The 23,703-nt window shown below is 44.4% G+C and overlaps 1 protein-coding gene across 11 annotated transcripts; it reads right to left on the bottom strand.

The window, feature by feature from the left end:
• Positions 1 to 23,509, bottom strand: LOC109632211 (microtubule cross-linking factor 3-like). Of its 11 annotated transcripts, none has more exons than XM_069536925.1 (14): positions 23,359 to 23,509; positions 21,471 to 22,336; positions 20,751 to 20,975; positions 20,489 to 20,647; positions 19,668 to 19,739; positions 19,056 to 19,375; positions 18,700 to 18,859; positions 18,226 to 18,295; positions 17,473 to 18,019; positions 16,577 to 16,706; positions 16,135 to 16,464; positions 14,747 to 15,157; positions 14,387 to 14,610; positions 12,072 to 12,211 (listed from the first exon to the last, which is right to left on the bottom strand). In XM_069536925.1, exons 2-11 carry the CDS (start codon positions 22,242 to 22,244, stop codon positions 16,354 to 16,356), a joined length of 2,568 nt encoding a protein of 855 aa, XP_069393026.1. In that variant the 5' UTR covers positions 22,245 to 22,336; positions 23,359 to 23,509; the 3' UTR covers positions 12,072 to 12,211; positions 14,387 to 14,610; positions 14,747 to 15,157; positions 16,135 to 16,353. The 11 variants fall into 11 exon arrangements, with proteins under 11 accessions (XP_069393024.1, XP_069393025.1, XP_069393022.1 ...); XM_069536928.1 differs by having other exon boundaries at positions 21,471 to 22,419; positions 23,359 to 23,474; XM_069536927.1 differs by having other exon boundaries at positions 21,471 to 22,329; positions 23,359 to 23,474.
• Positions 23,510 to 23,703: the final 194 nt, after the last annotated feature.

Below are 23,703 nucleotides of genomic sequence, written 5' to 3'. Positions count from 1 at the left end.
TTACGTTCTTATGTTTATTACACAAAAAGAACAGCAAAGGCATCACCATCATGATATGATTCACCACTTTGACCCAAAAAACTAAACTACCCAGCCAAGTGTCCTGATATGTGACCATTCAGAATTAGTAAAAGTAGAAAAAAAGGCTTTTCAGTACTTTTTTATATGCATCATCACTTATACACAAAAGCAGGCTCTCATGAATGAAGTTTCACATACATTTTGATTGGAAATCATCAGCAATGGGTTGACAACCATCATAATGCCATTACAAATAAAAATGCATTTCATTTTTCAAATCAGGAAAATGTATATATAAAGAAACCAGCCTTTGGTACAAAGTTATAAAAAAGGAACTCACATTTGAATCTATCTGTTGATATCAAGTAAATGTTTTTGCTTAATCATGAAAAATGTAAAGCGAGTCATGAGCGTAAAGAACAAATGTTTTAGTCACAGGTAAGGTACAGTCCAGACATGTACTGTGGGTAATATTCAAGAAGGCAGAAAACCAACACAGCTTTATTCAGTGATGCCAGGGGACGTCCTCTCCACTGTCTTCATCTCTGAAACCAATATGACACTGCATATTGTGTGTGTGACATCATATTCTGTGCAGAAAGCACACAATACATGTTGCACATGAACTACAAAATGCAGTACATATTAATTCTGGATTTCATTTGGCTGAAAGATCATTTGAATGTGAGCTAGCATCACTTTTAAAGGCGTAAATACTTCACACAGAGCAGGAGGAGTAATGACGAGTCTGTTGTTTGTAAAGCAAGGCTCTTGCAAGGCTACACTGATCAAGGCTATAATCCAGACCTGAGCATAGGACATCCATTCACATGGTTGGCATGAGTGACTGAATGATGCATTGGACGAGACTGTTCCTTTGGAAAGTGATGTTTTGTTCATCCTCTGAGGATTTGCTTAATGCCTGGCGGGTTAATACTGCTGATTAACTCAAGCTGCTTCAGATCCTTGACTTGCCGTCCTTGGTCAGTTACTATGGCGTCTGCTGGATGCCACATACATTCTAAAGGTGAGTGAACTCACAACTAAAGCACTTCTGAGTCTTTAGGCGTGGAGAAGCAGTCTGTGTTTGATATGTACAGCATCGACAACGAAGAGAGAAAGCTCAGCGGTTATCACTGAAGGCGTCACACAGTGAGGTGGAGATCATATGATGACAGTCTCTATGTGAAAGGCATGTGAGTACGTGAAGGAGGAAGTGTGCTTCTGAACGGGGCAGGACGGCGGAGACGGAGAGGTGGAGGACGAAGAAGTGGGGGAGCGGCTGGCCCATCGGGAGGGGAGGCGTCGGTTGGCGGGGCGGGCTGGCCTCGAGAAATTCTTTTGAATGGAGGAAGAGGACACGCACGAGTCTTCATCTTCCTGTGGAGAAACAAATGAATTAACATTTAGGATTATCACACCATCCTGTCAACAAGCAAACTCACACATACAGATACTTTACATTGTGTCACGTGTTCCATCTGTAGTCTTCTTGACCCTACAGGGAAAACAACAGGCATATTTCAAACAGGAACACTAACAAATCCAGCACGCTCATGTGAAAGGTCACACAGGTAGATCCCATTGCGTCAAGAGGAAAGCATCTCGAATGGAACACTTTCCACATTCCTGCTGTCACTTTATCAGCACTTTAGAATCATCTAATTTTAAAGCGATTGAGGCTGAACCAAAGTGACGAGAATTACATTCCTTTCTTGAGGTCAGAAGAAAGTGGCCTGATAATTGCTCCCACAAAAACATGTGCATGACTTTAAAGCAGTGCAATCACTCCAGCTCTCTTATTTACATGCTCTGCCAAGGGCATTTAGTCAGCTGGCTTCTTTCAAATATTTCTGTAATCACGACACAAAAGCCAGAAATCATTTCCATTACGAAAGACTGAAAGATAAAAGACAAGTTGGTGAGGGTGTGAGACCTCCTGCCAAGTTTCAACTTTCTATGCCACATCGCACATCGTTCCTTTTGTCAGAAGCCTAAAAGGCATGGCCCAGATGCCCAGATTATAATGGAGGCTTGGCCTGCTTCTGTCTCTCAGAACACACCAGAAATAAATAATAATCCCTGCGGAGCTGTCCTCAGTTCACGGCAATTGCTTGGTATTTTTCACAGGGGACTGGAACAGAGAGAAATATGCAAGTTCAGCCAGCTCCACTGGTTTAAATGATCTTGGAAATATAAAGGAGAGTTTGGCTTTATTATATTTCAGTCAAAACAAAATCAAATTTCAGGAGAATGTATCTAAATTCAACACTCTCTTTGTAGGAAGGTGGAAAATTGGAAAAGTTGAAATGTGAATACAGAATACATCTCAGACTCTACCCACCTGCACTATAAGCTGTATCTCTTTCACACCCATGGCAGTGTGGCAGCTGAGCTGAGAATGTGTAGTGTGTGTCTGTGAGCTGTGTGAAGTCTGTGTGTGTCTCAGAGTTGGGGGTAAGGCCAGAGGGTCCATGTCCAGCATGTCTAGTTCAGTGACATTCTCCTCCTGCCCATCACTGAGGTTAGGAACAGAAGCCATCTCGTTTTGTTGGCTCTGGCTTTGTTGAGCCCGAGCTGCACTCTCGTAATTCTTCAGGATCCTTTCCACTGCCCCGTAATTGGACCTGGATCCCTCAGGCCGTGGATACGCTGCCAGAGTGAGGGGCTTCCAGGGATGGTCGTTCATCATTCGAGGCCCTTGTCTGGAGGAGTCAGACTGGGAAGGAGGTGCAGACGCATGCCTTGGCTGTTCCTGCTGCCCGGGCTGTGTCATCTGTCTTTGTTTGTTCTCTACAGGCGTCTGCTGGAGGGAGACGCCCACTCTCGCTGGCTGAGGCTTTGCTCCATTCTTAGAGCTGGAAGCCTCCACATTCTGGCCTGTCTCAGAGAAGGGAGCCTCTGTGGCTGCTCTTTGTTGTGTTTTCCTGGAAGGACTGCTTGCTGTTTGAACTTTGTGCTTGACTTCAGGATGGTGGAGAGGACTGTGAGAGGTTATTGTGCTGGCGTGTCTGAGTCCAACATGAGTCTGATCCTGTGAAAGATCAGAAGGTGTTTCTTGCTTCATTCTGACCTCTTGACCTTCTAGACCACATCTCATCTGCCATGGTTGGAACTCAAGGTTCGGATTTGAACTTGGAGTGGAGAGAGATAATGTTACTTCAGGATGGACACCTGTAATGCCAGGTGGGAAATCTGTATAATGTGGCTGAAATCCAGTCTGCATGAAAGGTGAAACCTCATCTGATGCTGTTGATGCTGCTTGGCAAACCAAGGAGGAGGCATCTGTTATAATAAAACTGTCTTGTTCCTTTACACCACGGCCCATCTCAGCTTGAAACAAAGTTCTGTTGAACTCAGCTGTTTTTTGTTCCAGCATTATGTTTCTTCTAGAGCCCTGGAGGTTGGGGCTGACAGGTGTCGTTTCCAGGGAAGACATCAACAAATCAACAGGTAATTCTTTGACGAGTGGAGACATTTGCACATCAGGGTTTTTCAGGTTACCAACAGCAGGGGTGGTAACTGAGTCTTTCCCAGCACTCAGTATGTTCACCTCAGAGAAGCTCTTCTGTACTGTCCCATATGCAGACAACTTGCTGTTACTGAACTTGCTCGCATCGCAGGACCAGCGGCTGTGGCAGCAGCCCATATTACAGTTAGAGTTTTCAGGCACAGGACAGGATGTTAATGTACCATCTATGAAAACTTTCCCCTCGTTTTCTTGAAGCATAGCCTCAAACTTCCTGACGATGGATGGGCTGCCGCACTTTCTGTCCACTAGAGCACAGGGGCTGTGGCACTTCTTCACTGTGGTCGAGGGGGATTCTGGGATGTGGAGTTCTGTGTCTGGATGGGCTGGGTTGCTCAGATTCCAGGAGGAGGAGCGAGGTGGGATGGGTGGAGCTGCTGTATCTATCTCAGAGGTGTCTCCAGGGCTCGTCTGTGAGTCTCTATAGCTGTGTGGATCCGCAGCACTTGTTCTCCAGCACTCACTCGGAACTCTGTCGGCCTGCCAGGTGTTATCTGGCGACAAGGTGATCCACTTTTCTCTTTCCAAGGCCCGGAAGTCATCGTAAATCTGGCTGAGGTCGCAGAGAGGTTCATCCACCTCCCGTTGGTTTTTATCATGACCAAACAGCATCTCACTCTCCTCAGTTACAAACAGGGATTCAGATCGATTCCTGAGGGGAATTGAACAATAACATAGATTTAGTCCATATAATTTCCAAAATAAAATCTATTTACATCTTAATAAAATATGATGTATTATTCACATTAAAACAGACCCTGAGATTGTGTCCACATCAAGACTCAACATGTAGTATCATAGTTCTATGCTGGTGCTGGGAAGTTAAAATAGCGGTGGGATTTATTCACCTCTTATCTCCGCTCTTCTTTCTGATCTCATCCTGGTAGCTACAAAGCTCCTCACTCACACGAGCGATCTCCTTCAGCGCCTAAGACACACAGAAGGAGAGACAGAGATTCAAGGAGACATAATGGACGCTGTATTGTCTCCTCAAAGAAAGAAGGAATGACACAGGCAGGTATACTGGAGATAATACAAGAACACTGATGATCAGACAAAGCATCTGACAGCAGAAGAAAGCAAGAGGACCACATTCATGTGTATCTGGTGCATATAAATATATCGCTTTTACCAAAATGGAAACTGTTTAAAATAACTTACAGCATTGAGAGCAGTCGTGTTCTTCTTCTTGTCACTGCCATTACTCAGCTCTGCCCAGAGCAAACTTTCTTGTGGACCAACACAACACTCGTTTTCATTCCCATTTCTTCCACATCCAGGAGTTCCACGAAAAATAGCAGCCAGCTCCATTGTATCCGCATCTTCCTTGCTGTCATCAACAGAGTCTTGCTGCCAAATGCTTCTTGATCTAAACTCATCCACCAGCTCTGGTTGTGAAGGGTCGTTCTGAGTAAAGCGACCAACATTAAACTGACAGAGGTCGTCTGCCTGGAAGCAGGTGGGTTGTGGGCGCTCTCTGCCTCCAGAACCACCACTGCTGAGGTTTCTGTTGTGACCAAAGCCAGGTAATGATGCTCGTCTGTGAGGCTCTGATTGACTGCTACTGCTAAGTGGCTCTGAGTGGGAGTTGTCACTGAGCAGACTGGAACCTGTGCTGGTGGAACGCAGGCTGAGCCCATGCACAACATCGTCATCGTCCTGCCTCCCGCTGTCCAGCCTGGTGCCCTCTCGCTTGGCTCTCACTTCACAGTACAGCTAGAAAGAAGAAGAGGAGATAGAGGTCATCACTTTTCACTGCAGCAGTCTTATAATAAATAAAGCAAACACTGCACTTGGTTTTTTAGGTGTGTCCTTTAAAAGTGAATAAGATTAGATTGTGATTGATTTTATCAGTCAGATACAACAATGTGTACAAAGCTCATTTACACATTTTAAAAAAATAATGTGTTTAAAGTGGCATTACATATGAGAGTCTACATTATGACTGTAATTATTCAATAATACCTTTTAGTCAATGCCTAGAATGAGAGGATATATGAGCCGCATGATGAAAAGGTCAGACAGTATAAAGAGATGATACTATACTGCATCTACTACTCCTGCATAGTCTCAAACTAATATAGGATGATGAGATGTCATGGAAAGTAACGTAGCAACAACACTATGAACATATTTAGACCAAGGATTTAAAAAAAAAAATTCAAAGAATTATTTTCACATAAAATCGGATAACCTTTGGCCTCCTACCATGAAATCTCAAAATAGTAACTATTTCATGTCGACTGGGCTCCCTTCCCATCAAGCAATGTCTAGATGGGATTTCTTTCAGACTGCTTTTATTCCTCTGCTGTTTTCCTCTCTCATTTTCTGGTCTCTAAGGGGCAAATGAGAGCCACATGTTCTTTTCATAGCCAGTTGTTTCAGTGCCTTCGCATTCTGTCCAACTCCTTATGTATGGCTGGCTTCATTAAAAACACTAATCTGCTGTTCTTAGTGTATCCAATTTTAATCCTCTGGTCTTGGGCTTTGCTAGAACTCATGCTGTCTCTTTCTTTATCCTTGTAGCTCTCTTTCAGGCTCATTGATTTGTCCTGAATGACTTTCCCTGTCTGTCCTTTCTTATCCTGATATAGTTTATCCTCCACTTTAACACAGCAAGCTGACAAAGTTCTAAACCAACATTTTATTTTCATCACAAATAAATCTGCTAAATGCTTTGTTGATGAATGAGTTTAATGTTGGGTCAATCAAATGTCAATTTGTGGGAAATTCCCATAACAAGTTTATAGAGATGTCTTAGCTTGTTTTTGTACTAACCAATTATACTATTTAAGAAATTTGGAAAAATACATTTTCCGCATTTTTGTTAGTTATCACATGTTTCTTATTCTTCATATTAACGTATTATGATACTATGATTCTACCTAGTAAAACAATGTAATATTTCATTGTCAGTGAATAAAATGTTTTATTTGGGTATTTTGACTGATTCTGTTGCATGCCAGCTTCACTTTCTGCACCACTGCAGGTCACAGACTGTCTTAATCATACTGCATCTGCACCAGAGGTCATAGATAAAGCAGAGCCCACACCCTCCTCCTTCCACTCCTTCCTCTCCTCATCCTCTGCAGCTGCACTGAAAAGGGATATTGTTTTCAACAGTGTTGGTGGTGAACAGGATGTGTAGGAGGGAAATGTAACACACTTCGGGCAGCAAAGTGCATTGAACGCTGTATAACATAAACATTATATACTGTAGTGTCATTCAACCACACAGTCAGCACATCTTACCTCTTCTATTTTCCTCTGCATATCTTTCAACTGGCTCTCCCACTCCCTCCTCTCCACGTCGAACCTCTCCAGCAGCTCGGTTTTCTCCCGTGACCAGTCCCTCTCATTGTGCTCCAGACGACAGCGCAGGTCCATGGCCGTTGAATGCGTGTCTGCCAGGAGCCTCCGCTGCTCTTCCCTCTCTCGGCGGAGAGTTGGGGTCTCGCCTTGCTGTCCTTGAGTGGTCCGTGACGCCACAGGGCCAGGACCCGCTGCTGACTGGACCCCTCCACTCACCGATCCGGTACCTTCTCTAGCCTCCAACTGAAGATAAAGAAGGACAGAGTAGACAACACAGAGGGAAGAGAAACAGTGTGAGAGACAGTCAGTGTTGATAAAGGATAGATTGTAGTTGGAGAAAAAGAAGATAAGAGCCAGAAGACAAGACAAACAAGGCAGGAGTGAGAGATATAGTGGAATAGACTGAGTGGAATTAAGAGAATGAAGGAGTGGCAGGAAGGTGGAGGAAGTAGGGGAATAATGCACCGTGGGGACGAGTGTAAGTGGGAAGAGGGAGAGGAGAGATGAGACTGAAAGGCTAAAATATTTGGTAAGAACTCACACACAGAGTTTATTGGTTCAGAGGTCGAGTCTCTTTTCTCTTGTATCTCACTAAAACAGGATGCAGTGCAGGATATGGCAGATTCAAGCACAGCAAAATATGTCTGCAGAGGATGCATTTGGCCTCAGGCAAATAATACTCTGGTGGACCAGTTCGTAGAGAAACAAGGTCATACAAAGAGGTTCTTTCAAAATAAATATGGACCAAAGCTCTAATTCCTTTAAACAGTGATGTCAGTTGTATTTGGTTTACATTTTTGATTTCCTGTGTCCCTATTCAATGCTCTTTTCAAGTTAATAACCCTGGGCATTTCCCCTGGGAATTTCACTGTGTTGGGGCCAAAAGCATGAGCCAAAAACATGGAATGAAAAGAAATTGCAAAACTGTTCTCAAATTTAGGTTGTTCAACTAAGGCTGACGCTCAAGCCTCAAGTGACTGAATTCGATAAAACTCAACATAATGTAAGGAAAATTTTTAAATATCCTCTGGCAAGAAATTTCTTTGATGTAGAAAATCTCTATCCTGATTTGTAGGACATAGATCTGTACACTCTGTGGTAAACAGGAACATTTCTGGCTTTGGAACTGGAAAGAGCCCAAGACAACGCCTGTGCATGTGCATATATGCTTGTGCCTTAGTGAGTGTGTATGTGTGTGTGTGTGTGTGTGTGTGTGTGTGTGTGTGTGTGTGTTAGACCACGCATGCCAGAGTTTGTTATTTCAGTTTTCAGTCACAGACATCGACCAAAGCCGTCTTACAAGCCTCGGTCATGCTATTTCTGCTTGTGGCCCGGGTCAAGAAATTATGGTGTATAGAAAAACAAGTCAACCCTCTCTGTCCGCCTGTGGCTCTTCTCAAAGTTCTCCACAATTACAGATGGGTTATGAAGGATGCTGTCCACAGACTATTTAAACCCCCCGATGTAAACAAATATACTGAAAGTGCAAAAACAAGTCGGTGGGAGTCACAATAAAAGAACCGAAGACAGATTGTCAGTGATTGAGGCAGCGAAACATCTTCCTACAGGAAGTTCTGGAGGAAGTGAACGTGCAAACAGGGAAACAAGTTAACAGCTTCACATCCAGTTCAGGAAAAACACTCAAGAACTCAGACACAACTTCATATCAAGTTTCAGGGAGTCATATCCAGCTGCTCCTGACCACCCTGTCTGTCATCGTTTGGCACAGGGTACATAAAGGTAACTGTGTCACCACGGTGACCCACTATAAATAGTGGACACACAGCCTTGTACAATGTCACATTCCTGGGGGAGGTGGAGAGAGGAGGTAAAGAGGGGTGGGGGAAGTTGGCTGCTAAGGCAGAGTGAGATATCTCCTAGCTGCCAGCAGCTTTCATAAATCAGTGGCATGCAGAGAAATATGCCTGGAAATATCCAGACTAAGACCTCTGCTTGGGACCTTGGATGCTTGCTTGGTATTCTGGGGGAGATGTTCCCAAAAAGAACAGGAATGTGGAAACAACATACAGTAGTTTCATTCACAGTAACAACTTACTGTGGAGAAGGTGTGTAATTAAAATCTCTGGATAAAAAACGAAGCATGCAGCTGTGGACAAGTGCTTGAATGGGATTAGAAACTATAATCTCTGGTACACATGTATGAGATAATAACTATGGCAAATTCAAAATGATGCAATGATGTACACTTTTTTGCTTTACAGCTTCAGTTTCCAAGGAATGTAAACTGCTAAGCACAAGTAAATATATAGAATTATAATTTATTTTTACAGAAAAATAAAAGAATGTAAACTATGTAAGGCATGGGCATGTTGTACTTCATTTCTAGACTATGTAGCAGATTAGTGTTTTAAGCAGACATTCTGATGACTTCATCTGGAAGACACGCAAATGCCATTTTATTTTCACTTTAAATTAAGTTTTTAAATATCCACAACTTCTTTTAAACTCCCTCCAACGGTTCACTAACTTCAGGTTTATGCTCGGCTGCTTGGATAATCCTCTTCAGTATTCAATCCCTCGCTCTGACTCTGTTCAAAGTCTCTCTTCAAAGTGCAATAATGAACAAACAAAGCGACAGCAGGAGAGTACTAACATGTTTGTTAAAGAAAACTGCACAGTGGACGTCAGTGTAGCCCTCTGACAGCCTGACGCATTCTGTCGATTACATCAAAAGGCTTTTCTCACATATTTGGGCTAATTCTGCAGTTAGTTTTGAACTTGGTACTTCTCTGGATTTTAATCTGTGAGGTCAGTGTCAACATTCACACGCCACTTACTATTATCTTTTACCTCTTCAACACCCTCACTGCTGCTTTTACTCTGCCTGAGCTAAAACTGGATGCTCCTCTTCACTACAGTGAAACCAACATGTCAGTTTCTCACCCATGTTGAAATTATTCACACATTTCACATCAAAGTGGCATGGAGTTACACCCAGTTTGAATAGATTTACATGCATTCCTGTCTATTTATTACCCTGGTTTCAGACCTCTGAATTGCCGCCCATGTCTGATTAATTCAAGTGAAACAAATGTCTACTTATCACTCTACTATTTTTGTTTTCTTACAAAATCTACCAGTTAAACAGTGAACTACATGGATTCTAAAATATATGACTTCAGGATTATAGTCTAAGATCAACAGCCAAAGGCTACTTTCTGGGACAAAGAGACAAATTTACTTGAAACTTCCTCATGAGGAATGTGAAGAAGTTCAATTCTTAAGTTTAATTACAGAGCTGCAAATAATGTCATCCAACTTGACTCGATGTATTTTGAATCATGCCTTGGATTAGCACTCTGTAAACATGTGCCTAGGAGTATAAACACTGCAGGATGTGGCATCAGGACAAAACAACTTTTACAATGGACCTAACCCCGCCCAGTGTGGCTTCACTCCAAGTCATTTCCTTTGGTCTGTTTGTACAATAAATAGAAAACTTTGTCTGCGTGTCTGTGTGTGCATGGTGCGCATGTTCCATTAGACTTTAAATATTACCGCATGTAAAGTTACATCGACTACCATGAGTACAAATTCATATAAAACGAGAAACATCAAGACATCTCAAACAAATCATCCAGATCTCATTGATACTCCAGAGTGGAAAACTTCTCAAGAGTGATGTATAACATCTGCCCCCAACACAGATGCCTCACATGTGCATCAGCGTCTTGGTCTTTACATTAGTGTGTGTGTGTGTGTGTGTGTGTGTGTGTGTGTGTGTGTGTGTGTGCGTGTGTGTGGTATACTGGCACACTGGCATCATTGTATACCCTCCTGCAGTGGTTTAAGCCTCTTCTCCTATACTGCCCCACTAAAGGCTTTTCAAACACAAAGCAGAACAGTAAAAATGTCTATGTTGTTGTGAGGCTCTATGTTTACCACAGTGTGAGGAGGCACAGAGCCAGTGAGACAAAGAGGAGCTGAACACCATTGTCTCATCTACTCACATAGAGGGAATGGCATTATATTAGTTAACTATATTGAACTATCTAAAGTATAGTATGTGTGTGTGAGACGTTATCTGGTAAATCCATGTTACTGTGTTATATCCTGTGTCATCAGCACTCGGATCCACCTGCTCTTCAGCATAATCACACTGTTCATTTCCAGCACCACTTTGCAGACTTTCCAAACTTCGTCACCTGAGTCACAGAGACATTTAAAATGTCCAAGCAGCTTCAGAGGAAGAACAGGGAGAGGTGTGTTTGATGGGTGAATTATATCGGCTTCAACTCGTAATTAAAGACACAGTCATCACAACTTCACCAAAAAACTAGAGTCAGCCCACAGAGATATGCAACTAAGAAAAAAATACATTTTCTTTTTTAAAATCAAAGAGACGTTTGATAAGACTTAGGCCGAGCAAATAAATCCATCGTCTGATATAACCAGAAAAATATGCTAAATCCCTAAAAGCCACATTGCTTTGAAGAACAACTATGCATAGTCTTTCAAGTGATGTGTGCAGTGCCTGACACAGAATGGCACTGGTATTCAAACGTAACCCTGTGCCCCCCTCCCCTATTTGGAGAACCACTTATCAGTAGCTGTCCATGGTAACAATAGGTTAACATTTCATCTGTTGGGAGAAAGCTCTTAAAAGCAGAGCTGGGTGTCTGTGTCTGGCTGAGCGGGGATAACCGAGTTTGTCTCCCCCAGTGCAAATCTTTTGTCTAAGCTGAGGCTTGAGCTGGACGGATGCCAGGGTGACTTATCGCCCGGCCATGTGGGTGGCAAACGTGGCGAGGCCAGTTTATGCCCGAGACTTGCACAGACACGAGACAATAAACAAAGGTGATGCACAAGAAGCTATAGAGAATTATTCAGAATAAAACATTAGTTCACACAGTGCTAGATGTCCCTTACTTTGTTTATGGATAACTAAGCAACCGTCCTAAACACACATAGAGCTATATATAAAGTAAAGAATACATTTGCTCTACTGACCCCTTTTCTCTCTCTCTCTCTCTCTCTCTCTCTCTCTCTCTCTCTCACACACACACACACACACACACACACACACACACACCCACACACACACACACACACACTAAAACTGCAAATGACTACTTTCTTGTTAGCAGGTCCTTGCAGCCCCTGACCCCATCATCATCATCATCATCATCATCATCATCATCATCATCATCCCTCACCTACCTGTACAATCCTGCATTTGAGCTCAGCCTTCTCCAGCTCCCAGGCACATCTGTCTCTGGTGTACTGCAGCTGGAGATCGCTCCTCTTCTCCTCCTCTCTCTTCACCTCCGTCTGCACTTCCTCCAAAACTGTCTTCAGGTCCAGCAGAATCCTCCTGTTCTCCCCTCCCTGCATGGAAACACAGTAGGCAGCGGTCTTGTCAACCTGGTATCACCAGAAGTTACAGCATTACCCTTCCAGAAACTATTGCTGAGGAACAAGGAATCACCAGGCCAACATTAAACTGTTCAAATTAAGTATATTATGGATTTGTTATCATATACCCCAAAGCACAATATAATAAGCCACTGGCTCTCTTAAAGTACTTACATACCAACAGAAGATGAACAGGAAAAAGGAGTACATGCTTTGAGTACCAAAGAAATTTAAAGTCCCACACATATATATATATAGACTCAGTTTTCACGTGGTAGTAAATAGTTCGAATTACTTGTATGTCAGCCACTTCTCTCAACAATGACTCCTTCTCACGCATCCACTCCTCCTTGTCCTGCACATGTCTCTTTTTCAAATCGTCAAACTTCTTTTTAAGCCGTGTGTGTTGAGTTTGCTGCGGCTGTTGCTGCGGGACTGTTGGTTCAGGACCGGGCCACATTTGTCCCCTAAGGATCTCCAGCTGCGTGCCCGGTTCACCCAGTCCTCCTCCTCCTCCTCCTCCACCCGGTGAAGCTCCGAACTGCGGCTCGTAGAACTGACTGAAGACGGTGGGCGGAGAGGAGATCCTCCTCAGCGGACTCCGGGCTTTGCTCCTGCCTCGGTCGACCCTGTCCATCCTGGTGCACGGCACAAACTCCCATCCCTGAGAGGGGACATATCCCCCGCTGCCACCGCCGCCGCCAGCACCGCCCCCACCGTGCAGCCCCGAGCCGTTCATAAACGCACTCCACATCTCCAGAGCGCATCAAAATAAATCATTAAAACAACTTTATTGCACAAACGATTACAAGCCAGTCTATTTTGTGAGTATCCATTTCTGCATTAGTTCATACGAGATTCAAACTGATATTAAGTTTGTGACCGGTGGCACAGGATCATCAGAGCGCGCATTATCCAAACCCGGCTGTGTCCCCTGTCGGCCGCACAGCAGCGCTCAGGACCCCTGTCCCCGCAGGGCTCACACAGGCAGCGGGGCTGGGCGCTTTAGTCCCCTCCATATCCTCACGGGGGTCGAGCCGTCACTTTTTGTGCCCCAGTCCCTCCACGGACGGTGTCCTCCTCCTCCTCACTTCTGCTGCTACTGTTCCTCTTACATGTTCACGCCGAGACCTCCGGACGCGCTGTGCCTCCTCTCCCTCCCCTGCGCTGCGGAGAAGTCGTCGTCGTGGGCAGGCGACAATCCCGAGCTGCTAGAGGAGTAGATATGCGGGCTAACCGCTCCGACACGAAGGGGGAAAGATCCCAAAAATATCACAGAGCGCACTGATGTAAGAGCAGCGGAGTATTTTTACACCCCTGTCACCATGAGTTTATTTCCCTCCGGACTGCGTCTGGAGGAGCAACAACATCCGTCAATCAACACCGGAGTCCTCTAATTACGACGAAGGATCTTGCGCTGTATCCATGGCAACAAATTAATTCGTCCACAGCACTGTGGTAATTAAAACATCTGTACACTGATTTTGGCAATACACCACTTTACGACCTTATACAAGATACAATACATAGCTTACCCATTACCAGCGGAGCAACATCACTCAACTCCCATTGCTATACCACTTTGAACTGTAACCATAGCAACACAATTCGCTCAGAGCACGTGGTATGATCAAGCCATACTCTGTGCCACCCCTCACTCATTTTAGCAGCAATAAATCATAAAGGTGTCTTACCTCAGTCACAGGGAGAGACAGGTTTGCGAACGGAGACAACATCCATTAATCAACACCTGGCAGGATATACTACCTTGCGCTGTAGCTATGGCAACAAATCATTTTAGTTACACCACTGCAGTAAAGTGCGCAAACAGTCGCTCATTTCAGAGGCAATAATCACAACTTTTTTATGACAAATAAATGTCAGTCACTGCTGACACTCTACAGCGGAGCAACACCATCATTCAACCAACACCAGTTCGCTGTAATTACGAGGCAGAATACCAACTTGCGCTGTAGCCATGGCAACAAATCAATTCAGTCACAATAGCACTTTATGTGCAAACCTCGATCTTTTGTATTCTTGTTGTCTACTTATCCTTTTCGGCTCTTTTAAAAAGTGCCATACAAGCAGAGTTATCATTATTATAATTACTACACGACCAGTAAATGTCAACCCATGTTACCTTACCTCTAAGAAGACATGGTCCTGGTTAGCGTAGCTTCCTTGTTTCTTATCCTCAGCCTGAGTGCCCCCTGCCTCCAGGCATTTATCGTTATTAACGGGAGAGGATGGTGACTATCACGAGTGAGGCGAGGCGAGTGAGGTGGGTGGGAACGGAATCATCTGGATTTTAAGATCACACAGTCTGCTCCACAGAAGCCTTCCTAACCTCAGGCCTGCACATAACCGAGCTATAAAAAAAACACGCCACAAAGAAACTAGGTGAAAGTTACGCACGACTTTCTGCACCTAACTTGTGATATTCACGTCTGTTTTGTGCGTCGACAACGAGGAAGCAGCACGTGCCATGAGGCAGAATAACTTTACCTCTTCTTGTGTTATGATCCTGGAAGTGGTGATGAACGTCCTCCTTCTAAAAACAGCCCCACACTCCAACCGGTGAAGTAAAGCTTAAGATTAGGTTTAAGTCTTTGTCAGAAACAACAGGAGAGCGACAGCCTGCAGCCGAAACGATGCTTCCATTAACTTTCCCTCTCTCTCCTTCTCTCTCACTCCTTCTCTCTCCCTCCACAGCTGGACCTAATATGTGACGTCAGCCCGGTGGGATGAGAGAAGTGGACCGGTTCCTCCTCCGTCCTGGTGGTCAGGTTCCGTCGGTTAAACTGACCCACCACCACCATCAGTATTTTCACTGAGCCACCCAACGTCAAATAACCCGAATCCAAATATGGTTAAAATATTCCCCTTGGGCATCTGATGACTCACACTGAGAAGGATCTGCAAGAGGCATATGTTTGTTTCACTATCAGACAGTGTGCAAGTGAATGAATGCCTGAGTGTGTACTTGAATGTGTGTTTAGTCTGTGTGTGCATAAATACAAAGTGATGGTTGTGTAGGTAAAGATCTTTTAGCTTCACTGGATAAAGGGAAACAAAATATGGTGCACAAGCTACAAGCGAGACATTTTTACCTGTTAGCAGTATTATAGATTCTTACAGCATTTACAGTGATAACAGAAGAGTCTATATCCACAACAATTCCAATCTGATTCAAGGCCCTATCCATCTTCATGAGGGGTGATTACAGTGTCACTAGTCACCATTTGCTGTAGTGAAAATAGTGCAAACTAACAGGAAAGTGTGACAGATGTCATATACTCCAAACTGCCGCCATGGTGGTGAGTCTTTTTTATAAAGTATACATTTACTGCAAGTACATTTTTCATGTATCTGTACTTTACTCAAGCAGATCTTAGAAGGTACTTTTACGCCAGTACATCCATTGATCCCTGCAACAGAACTCACTATAGAAAACCCTGAAATGGATTTTGGAAGAGGCCGAAACTCCACCATCAATTATTATGAAAATGCAAGTGTTTCTCAGTAGCATCACTAGCAGCATTCTTTATTAATATGATACAAAATGTATATAATTATTCTCGTATTAAACAGAATATGCAGGAACAGTTAATAATATAGTAGAACATTGCATGATTGAAGAGGCAACTCTAGGCAAGTACATCTACTTTTAATACTCTGAGTATATTTAAAAGCAAGTATTATATCTGTCTGTTCATTTGTACTTTTACCAAAGTAAAATGTTTGAGTACTTTCTCCACCACTGATAGACAGAGTCATGAAGAGTGTCTAATAAGGTACAGTAAGTGAAAACATCAATGTGTTTATGTGTAGGGCCTTTGTCACTGTGACATTGTTAGCAAACAGCTCATTGATCAGTTCACTGACAGACTCACCTAACACTCCACTGTCGCTTCGTTCACCCTCCGATTAATGTCGAAAGCATCTGAGTACATGAGTGGCGTGGGTCGTACGTGGGAAATGGTGACGTCCTGTACCTTGAGTGACCTTGTGACATGTGAAGTGTTCAACATAACAGCACTGAAATGAATGAAAAACTTAAAAGGAAATAAAAAGCAATAATGGAAATTAAAAAAATATATTGAGAGTGTGCTTTAGAGAACAAAGAAGAGGGTGAAAAGGAATACCAATTTAAAAATGGTGGCATAAGAGAGTGAGGAAAACAGAACAAGAATGAGGATCAGCAAAATAATGGGCTGGAACATCTTGGTGGATGACAAAATGAAGGGGGGAGGGGAAGAGGCAGATTGCTAGTTAGACAAGTGCATATTGAACAACAGAAACATGACAGCCATTCATGTTTATGCGTTATCTTACAGACAGTGGCTCCTCTGCCTGTTTATCTTCCTGCTTTGGGACGTCCAGCCGGTCTATAAAGCCCTGCAGCTCCTTCCTGAAGGCTTTCATCTGAGCGTTAATACGATACAGCAGCTCATGCTCTCTGATCCTGTGGAGCCGACGTAAAGAGCATTTCAACTGATTTATTGATTGATGGATTATGAAAAAATAACTGCAACATTTGGTTAAAACAGTAACAGTCCAGAGCACAACAAATGATCAGCTGTAGTCACCAAAAAGGGTGAGTTGTTTTTACCTCCACCAAACAAAAACACAAAAACTACCAGATGGATTTCCACGAAACTTGGTGGAAGGATGCTGTATTAGAAAGGGGGAGAACAAATTAAATTGTGATGTAAATCTGAATCAGGGGGGCAGAACCAGGAATTATTTTCATTTTCTTTAACATTGCAATATAGAGTATTTTGCATTGATTTCCCACGGAACGATTCATAGATCTTGATAAAAAACTTTACATTAAGGGGACTGATACGAATGTTATGTGCTCCACTGAGGGACTTTCTAGTTTGTTGGTTTGTATGTTTGCTTGATTGTTTATGAACAAGATAACACAAAAACAACCAAATTCAAAACCTGATGGAAGGATGTGGTATGGGTCAGGAAAGAACCCATTACATTTTTGTGCAGATCTGGATTTGAGGGTGGATCCAGGACTCTTTTTTTTCTTTAACATTGCAAGCTAGGGCGTTTTTCACAGATCTTTCTGTGTTCCCATGGATCCTGATGCAGAAAATCTAACCTACTTAGGGGACTGATATCTATAAGTTTGTGTAACTTGATACAGCTTGTTTGGATTTAAGTAGATGGAGGTACTGTGCTCTATTAAGTGGGATTCTAGTTAATGTCATTATTACCTGCCACCTTCTTCATCCTCGTCCAGTCTGGCAAACAGTTCTCCATTTGTGACGTATACTCTGGCCTCAGTGATGATAGTGCTGGTGTCAGTGATTAGCCTGTCGATGGTCCGGCCCAGCCTCTCCGCCTCTATGCGGATGTCTATCATCTGCTGCCGGTCCTTCAGGCTTCTGGATAAAAAACGACTCTCCACAGGTGAGTACAGGGAGCGTGTCGGGGTGAGGCAGCGGATGTTCCTCACCTCATCTGAGTCACTCTCCCCTCCAATGGGGCCCTCGCGCTTGCGGTGGGGTGGTAGGAGGCGAGGCGAGGAAGCTGAGGCCGAAGGGGTGTCGTCATCCCGTCCACCATCGCTCTCTGCGTCGCTGTCCCGTGGGCTGCTGCGGATCCCCAGGTGGGAGGCCAGGTCGTAGCGCTGCATGTTGGAGAGCAGCACGCGGTTCTCGTACTGGAGCTGCATGACTTTGCCGCTCAGTTCATTGATCTGCAGACGCGCTGCTTTCAGCTCCTCCTGCAGGGCCTCCACTTTAGCAGGGTCAGCTCCTCCTGGGGTTGAAACAAGGTGACAATGAGAAGTGGAACGAGTCTGTAAATGAGAACTTTATTGTGCAGCCTCTGGGGGCTTCATGAAGCACATTTTTCATCTATTATATTGAGCTAAAAGGAGAGGAGAAGAAAACATTCCTCATTCTGAAGTGCAGGTGATTCATCTCCTGCAACAATGACAGTGACAGAACTAATGAAAAACAAACCTCCTCCATGTCTCGATCCAGCTTCATGGGATCCGGCCTTGTATTTCAGTTTATTGAGTTCACCTGTCACCTAAAGATGAAACTGAATGTTATTCTCATTCCTGCTAACTGCTGTGAGACTGAATAGTTCATACACTTGAATATTTTGTTATGTAACAGATAGCATTTATAAAGGGCCTCTAAGTCATTGATGATATCATTAATAGCAACTGATACACAAAAAAGAGGAAATCAAAGCAGCATTGTGTTGCCTGGTAATATCAGATAGTATTTACCATATGCAGTATTTTTCGCCATATATTGTTTACAGTCTTTCTCAAACAGAACAAAATAGATAGTCCCAGAAACTAAAGCAGACTATTCCTAAACAAACATATTGTATTTGTGTATTGCATCTGTTTTTGTCTTTGTGATACCAATGCAGTGTACCAGTTGAGGAAATTGTTTTTTTGGGGTATAATCTAAACTATCTACCTTTTTGTTCTCTTCTTCCACATCTGCTAAATTCCTGCGGAGAAGTTCGGCCTCATCCTCCACCAGCTGAAGCTGCTGCCTCAGCTCCGACAGGGCCTCGCCCTGCTCTCTGCACTGCTGACCTCCGCTGCCCGAACCATCCACGCCTGCTGCCGCCATGCTGGGTGAGGAGAGGAGAGAAGCATTGATAACTGTGAAGGATTGTTTTCATCACCTTCTTTTCTTTTATCCTTCTCCTCATCACAATTTACATGTTTTATTCTCCCTGGTTTGGTAGCATGATGTTTTTTTCTATAAAAACATGTGACTACAATTCAACAGGAAACTCAAGAATCTGCAGATTGAATACAAAGTACCTGTCCTCCCTCATGTCGTCCAGCTCAGCCTTCAGCCCCCTGTTCTCCACCTCCAGCTCCACGATCTTTCTCCCGAGGATATTCGCTTCCTCCTCCACAAGGCGTAAGCGGAGCTTCAGCTCTGATTCACGGGTAGTGGGAGGTCCCCCAGCTTCCCCCTTAGGCAGAGGGCTGTCCACGTCCCCGTAGAAGGAACGATACTTCTGCAGCTCCTGCTCCAGTCGGTCCTTCTCCTTGTCAATCTTTGCCATTTTTTTCCTCATCAAGACGGCTTCCTCCTTGATGAAGGCTAGCTGGCATTTCAGATCCTCATTTTCTTCCTATGAAGGGGGAAGAGAGTTTGTTTATTTGCAGATTATTTCTTAACCTGAGCTGTAAATGTGTTGTTGCTTTATATCTAACTCTAACCTGTAATGCACATGCAGTGTCATTTTTTCCTGATCTCATTTCCAATTATTATGTGTACTAAAAAATCTAAATATCATAAAATGTGATGATACATTTTCACTCATAGTGCATGTTTTAATTTAGAAATTGCATTGGAGAATATCTTAAACACCTCTGCTGAAGCTTACAAAGTTTAATAGTCTAATAATGTAACTGCTGACTCACCTCGATAGGGGTCTGTGGAGCCTTCCTCTCTGCTCTCTGTCCATCTTTACTTCCTTTTCTTTTCAGTGAGAGCTGCAGGGAAACATCAGTGGTTACATCATCAGCAGCAGCAGCTCGCTCTTCTCTTACTGATTCGACTGATATCATCCAGATGTATGGAACACTAACGGCTCAGTAATGGAAAAGAAGGACCACGTCTAACTCACTCTCCAGAACATTTCTGGTCATATATTCACATTCAACTCTTGGTGATCTGAGTGATTTAAAAGCCAATTCAAATGGAAAACACCTGCAAAGTTTGCATTTGTAATTTCATTTGAGTATGTCACACATCTTAAAAATATATTAGGACATAAATCTGTTATGTCACTGTACTGTGGGGCAAGGGGAACTGCTCTACTGACGGTGAACAAGACTTTTCATTTCTCACTACTGTGGAAATAATTTCAGATTCAGTGTCAACAGTGTCTGCCTGATATGTTTTTTGGTCAATATGCATTTATTCATTAACAATAATCTACAATGACAACATTATTTGTGTGTGTGTCCTTCATAAACACAATTAAGAGAGTTGTGTATATGAACAACAATAAAAACCTGTCTATGTGTCTGTTTCAATACTACTAACTTCCTGTTGTTGTTGTTGTCTCTAATTGTTGCTTGGTTTTTTGAATGTCTATCATATAATAAGATTCCACTTTGTAAGACATTACATTTCTATTACTTCTACTAAGGTTCAGGAACAATTTGCATTGCATGTCTCCAAGCACACAGGCACTGACAGGTAAATATAACTGCACTCCCTTCCCTGCAGCCCTCACCTCTTTGGCTTTCTCCAGCCCGTTCTGCAGGGCCTGCTTGGTGACCTCCACCTCTATCAGCTGCTGCCTCAGCTTCTCATTCTCCTCTTCTGTCTTTGTCCTCTTCTCCTCCACATTCTCCAGCTCATGGTGCAGACGCACAGACACATCTTTAGCCACCTGGGACCAACACAGAACAGGAAGAGGAAGAGGCAGAGATTGAAGTTATCAATCCTGAATGTAGAACACACCATGTATGATGCTGTGCTCTCCTCAGGCTCACCTTCAAGTCTTGCTCCAGACTTCTGAGCAGCTCTCCGTCCACCTGGCCGCTATCTGAGAACCGAAGCCTCTTCCTCTCTGCCTTCTTGAGTCGGTACTGGAGGATCCGACAGTTCTTGTTGGCTCTCTCCAGCTCCCTGCGCATGTCCTGCAGCTGACACGCGTCCTCCTCATAGAAAGTGTCGCGCATCTCATCCATCTCTGCCCGCATCTCCTCGATTTCAATCTATAATGTATACCAATTACATTATTCCACATTATTTTAATATCTTATACTAATACACAAGTTACATCTTCATTAAATTATTCTGTGCCACTGCACTTAACTCAAGTACATTTGTCCTCAAACAAATAATAGTAAAAGGTATTATTATGTGTATTTTTATCTAATTTCTTATTTTTATTCTATTTACTTTTGTATTCTTTTTTCTACCTCATTCGGACTATCTGCTGCTGGAACAATTGAATTTCCCTGGATTTGGATCAGCTTATTTCTATCTTATCTTATCTCAAAACAATATACACAAACGGAAGAAGGAAAATGCGTCACACAACCATTAAATCATCCTATAAAGCCAGAGAAGAGCCTGGACATATCTAAATGCAGTAGACTATTATGCAGCCTATGCAACAGCTGCAACAGGTGCCTCTACATACACGTGCTAGAACAACAGATATGCAAATCTATATTGTCAAGATCTTTAATAAGTGATCAGTTTACCTTAAGATCATCGTTTTCATCCTCCAGCCTCTCCATCTCCTCCTGCAGCCTCTGGTCTGGCTGTGGAGCCGGCTGTGGACTGCAGGGCTCCGGGGACAGCTCCGGCTCCGAGGCCGGCGGTGAGGCTGATTTCGCCTGCATCTTTGTCCCTTTCTTCCCCAAGCTCTTATTCAAGTGAAACTGTATCAGCTCCGACTGCAAGCATCCCTCCTTCCAGAAACCGGGTCCGCAGCCTACCGTGCTTTTGGAGCTCTTCTTGCCGCCGCTCGTCGCTGCTGCTGCGGCGGTGGCCTCCCCTCCTTTCGGGGTTTTGCTCCTCAGTTTGGGGGACTTGGACGCACAGGGCTGGTCGGAGACGACGCGGTTCGCATCCGCCCTGGAAGGCGAGGAGGCGTCTGCGGCAGGGCGGGGTGAGTCCTCCGGTGTGTGGATGCCACCTCTCTCTGCAGCCGCGGGCCTGCTCGTCGTCGGGCTTTCAGCACCAGCAGCCTGGACAGCAGCCGCGCCTCTGGTGGCAGGAGCGCCTCCGGCCGGCCGCTCCCTGCCGGTGGAGACGGGTGAATGACCTCGGCTGCTTCTCCCTCCTCCTCCTCCTCCACCTCCTCCACCTCCCCCACCTCCCTGCTTAGACGTGATGAGCTTTGACGAGTTGCTGCCTTTCTGTGCAGCTTTAGATCCGCTGTCTTTGATCCCGGCCGGAGATGACGACCGTGGCTGTTTACGGCTGCTATTGTCTGGCTGCCGCGGCGAGTCGGCGGATGGTGGGTTCATCATGGTGTCAGAGGTTCAGCTCATCCTCGGCAGCAACCATTCCCTTCACCTGTGTCCCTCCCACCGGGCAACAATAGCCTTTTCACACCTAGAGGCTGAGATGATAGGATGAAGGCGACATAAGTGAGAACTTGTTAGGCTGTAGACCAGATAATCCAACTTTGTTATTTGGATCATACTGAAAAACAGAATGAGAACAAACTGGTTATAGGCCTACACCAGGACGCACCCTGCATTTTAGATGAAGCCTTTTTACGCACGGCTAATTAGGCCACAGTCAGTGGGAAGCGCCCAGAGACCCGGGCTACGTGACCACCAGTGATTATGCAGTCAGCCATTCAGCCCATGTTTGATGATGAGATGTGTGAGATCAGCTGCAGCTCGGGCAATTAGACAATCCACACGTGTCGTGCGCGCCGCCCAAAGGGCAATGGACGGGAGGGAGCGCAGAGGAGAAAATGTCATTGGCTGTTCAACTCGAGGTAGCAGTCAGCCAATTAAAGCGCGCTGCTTGTTCTGTTGACAGAGGACAAGTTCTAAGTGCCCCCTGGTCTGATCCTCGTCTACAGAGACAAAGGAGGACCCAGACTATTCGTAGCCCAGTGGATGAGCCACATCCAGGCTATAGCCATGACAGAACCGCTTCCTGTCAGACTCCATCCTCATCTTCAACCAGCCCCAATGACTCATTAGTCAGGTGGACGCGGATGAGCTAAAACAGTGTCGGAAAAACATGTATTTTACGCACAGGTGGCACACTTTACGCATGTTTTCTCTTTAGTTTGAAAAGCAAAGAATCGCCTTTGTCTCTCCTCCCACACAGCCTCCCTCTCTCACTCTCTTACTATCTCTGTCTCTCTGTCTCTCTCACTCAGTGCTGATTAAAATGAAGAAAAGAGATAGAGCACTCTTAGTTTTCTGTGTCTAAACAACAGAGAGCAGCAACAGTAAATCAAGCCAGCTCCGAGGCCTGACAGCACAGATCATGATGTGGACCACAGTCACTGCTTTGCCCTTCATACAGGTTACACTGCTCACATTCATGTTAAACACGCCTCTGGGCACAAAGAGCGGCCGGTTATCACATGGAAAAGCTAAAGAGGGGAGATTCTCTTACCTTTTCTGGGTGTTTTTTTTTGTCGGAAGCTGAATGAAGGGTGGTGTGGTGGTGATGTGCAGGCAGAAGGGATGCTGACTCTAGCGCCTCCCGACCACCGAGCAACCTGTTTCAATATTCATGACATTACATCATCGGCAGGGAGGGCTGCACGGAGACGAGGCTGCACGTAGCACACTGCTCCCATTGGCAGACGACAGGATGCTCTCACACACACAGAGACACACAAACACACACACACACACACACACACACACACACACACACACACTCTCTCTCTCTCTCTCTCTCTCTCTACAATGATTGCATTCAGCTTATGCCACTCACCTTGTCTTTAGTCATCTG

This window comes from Paralichthys olivaceus, chromosome 13 (assembly GCF_024713975.1).
Source record: "Paralichthys olivaceus isolate ysfri-2021 chromosome 13, ASM2471397v2, whole genome shotgun sequence".
NCBI classification, from domain to species: Eukaryota; Metazoa; Chordata; class Actinopteri; order Pleuronectiformes; family Paralichthyidae; genus Paralichthys; species Paralichthys olivaceus.
The sequence above is the reverse complement of the archived record's forward strand: the minus strand, read 5'-3'. Positions and strand labels throughout refer to the sequence as shown.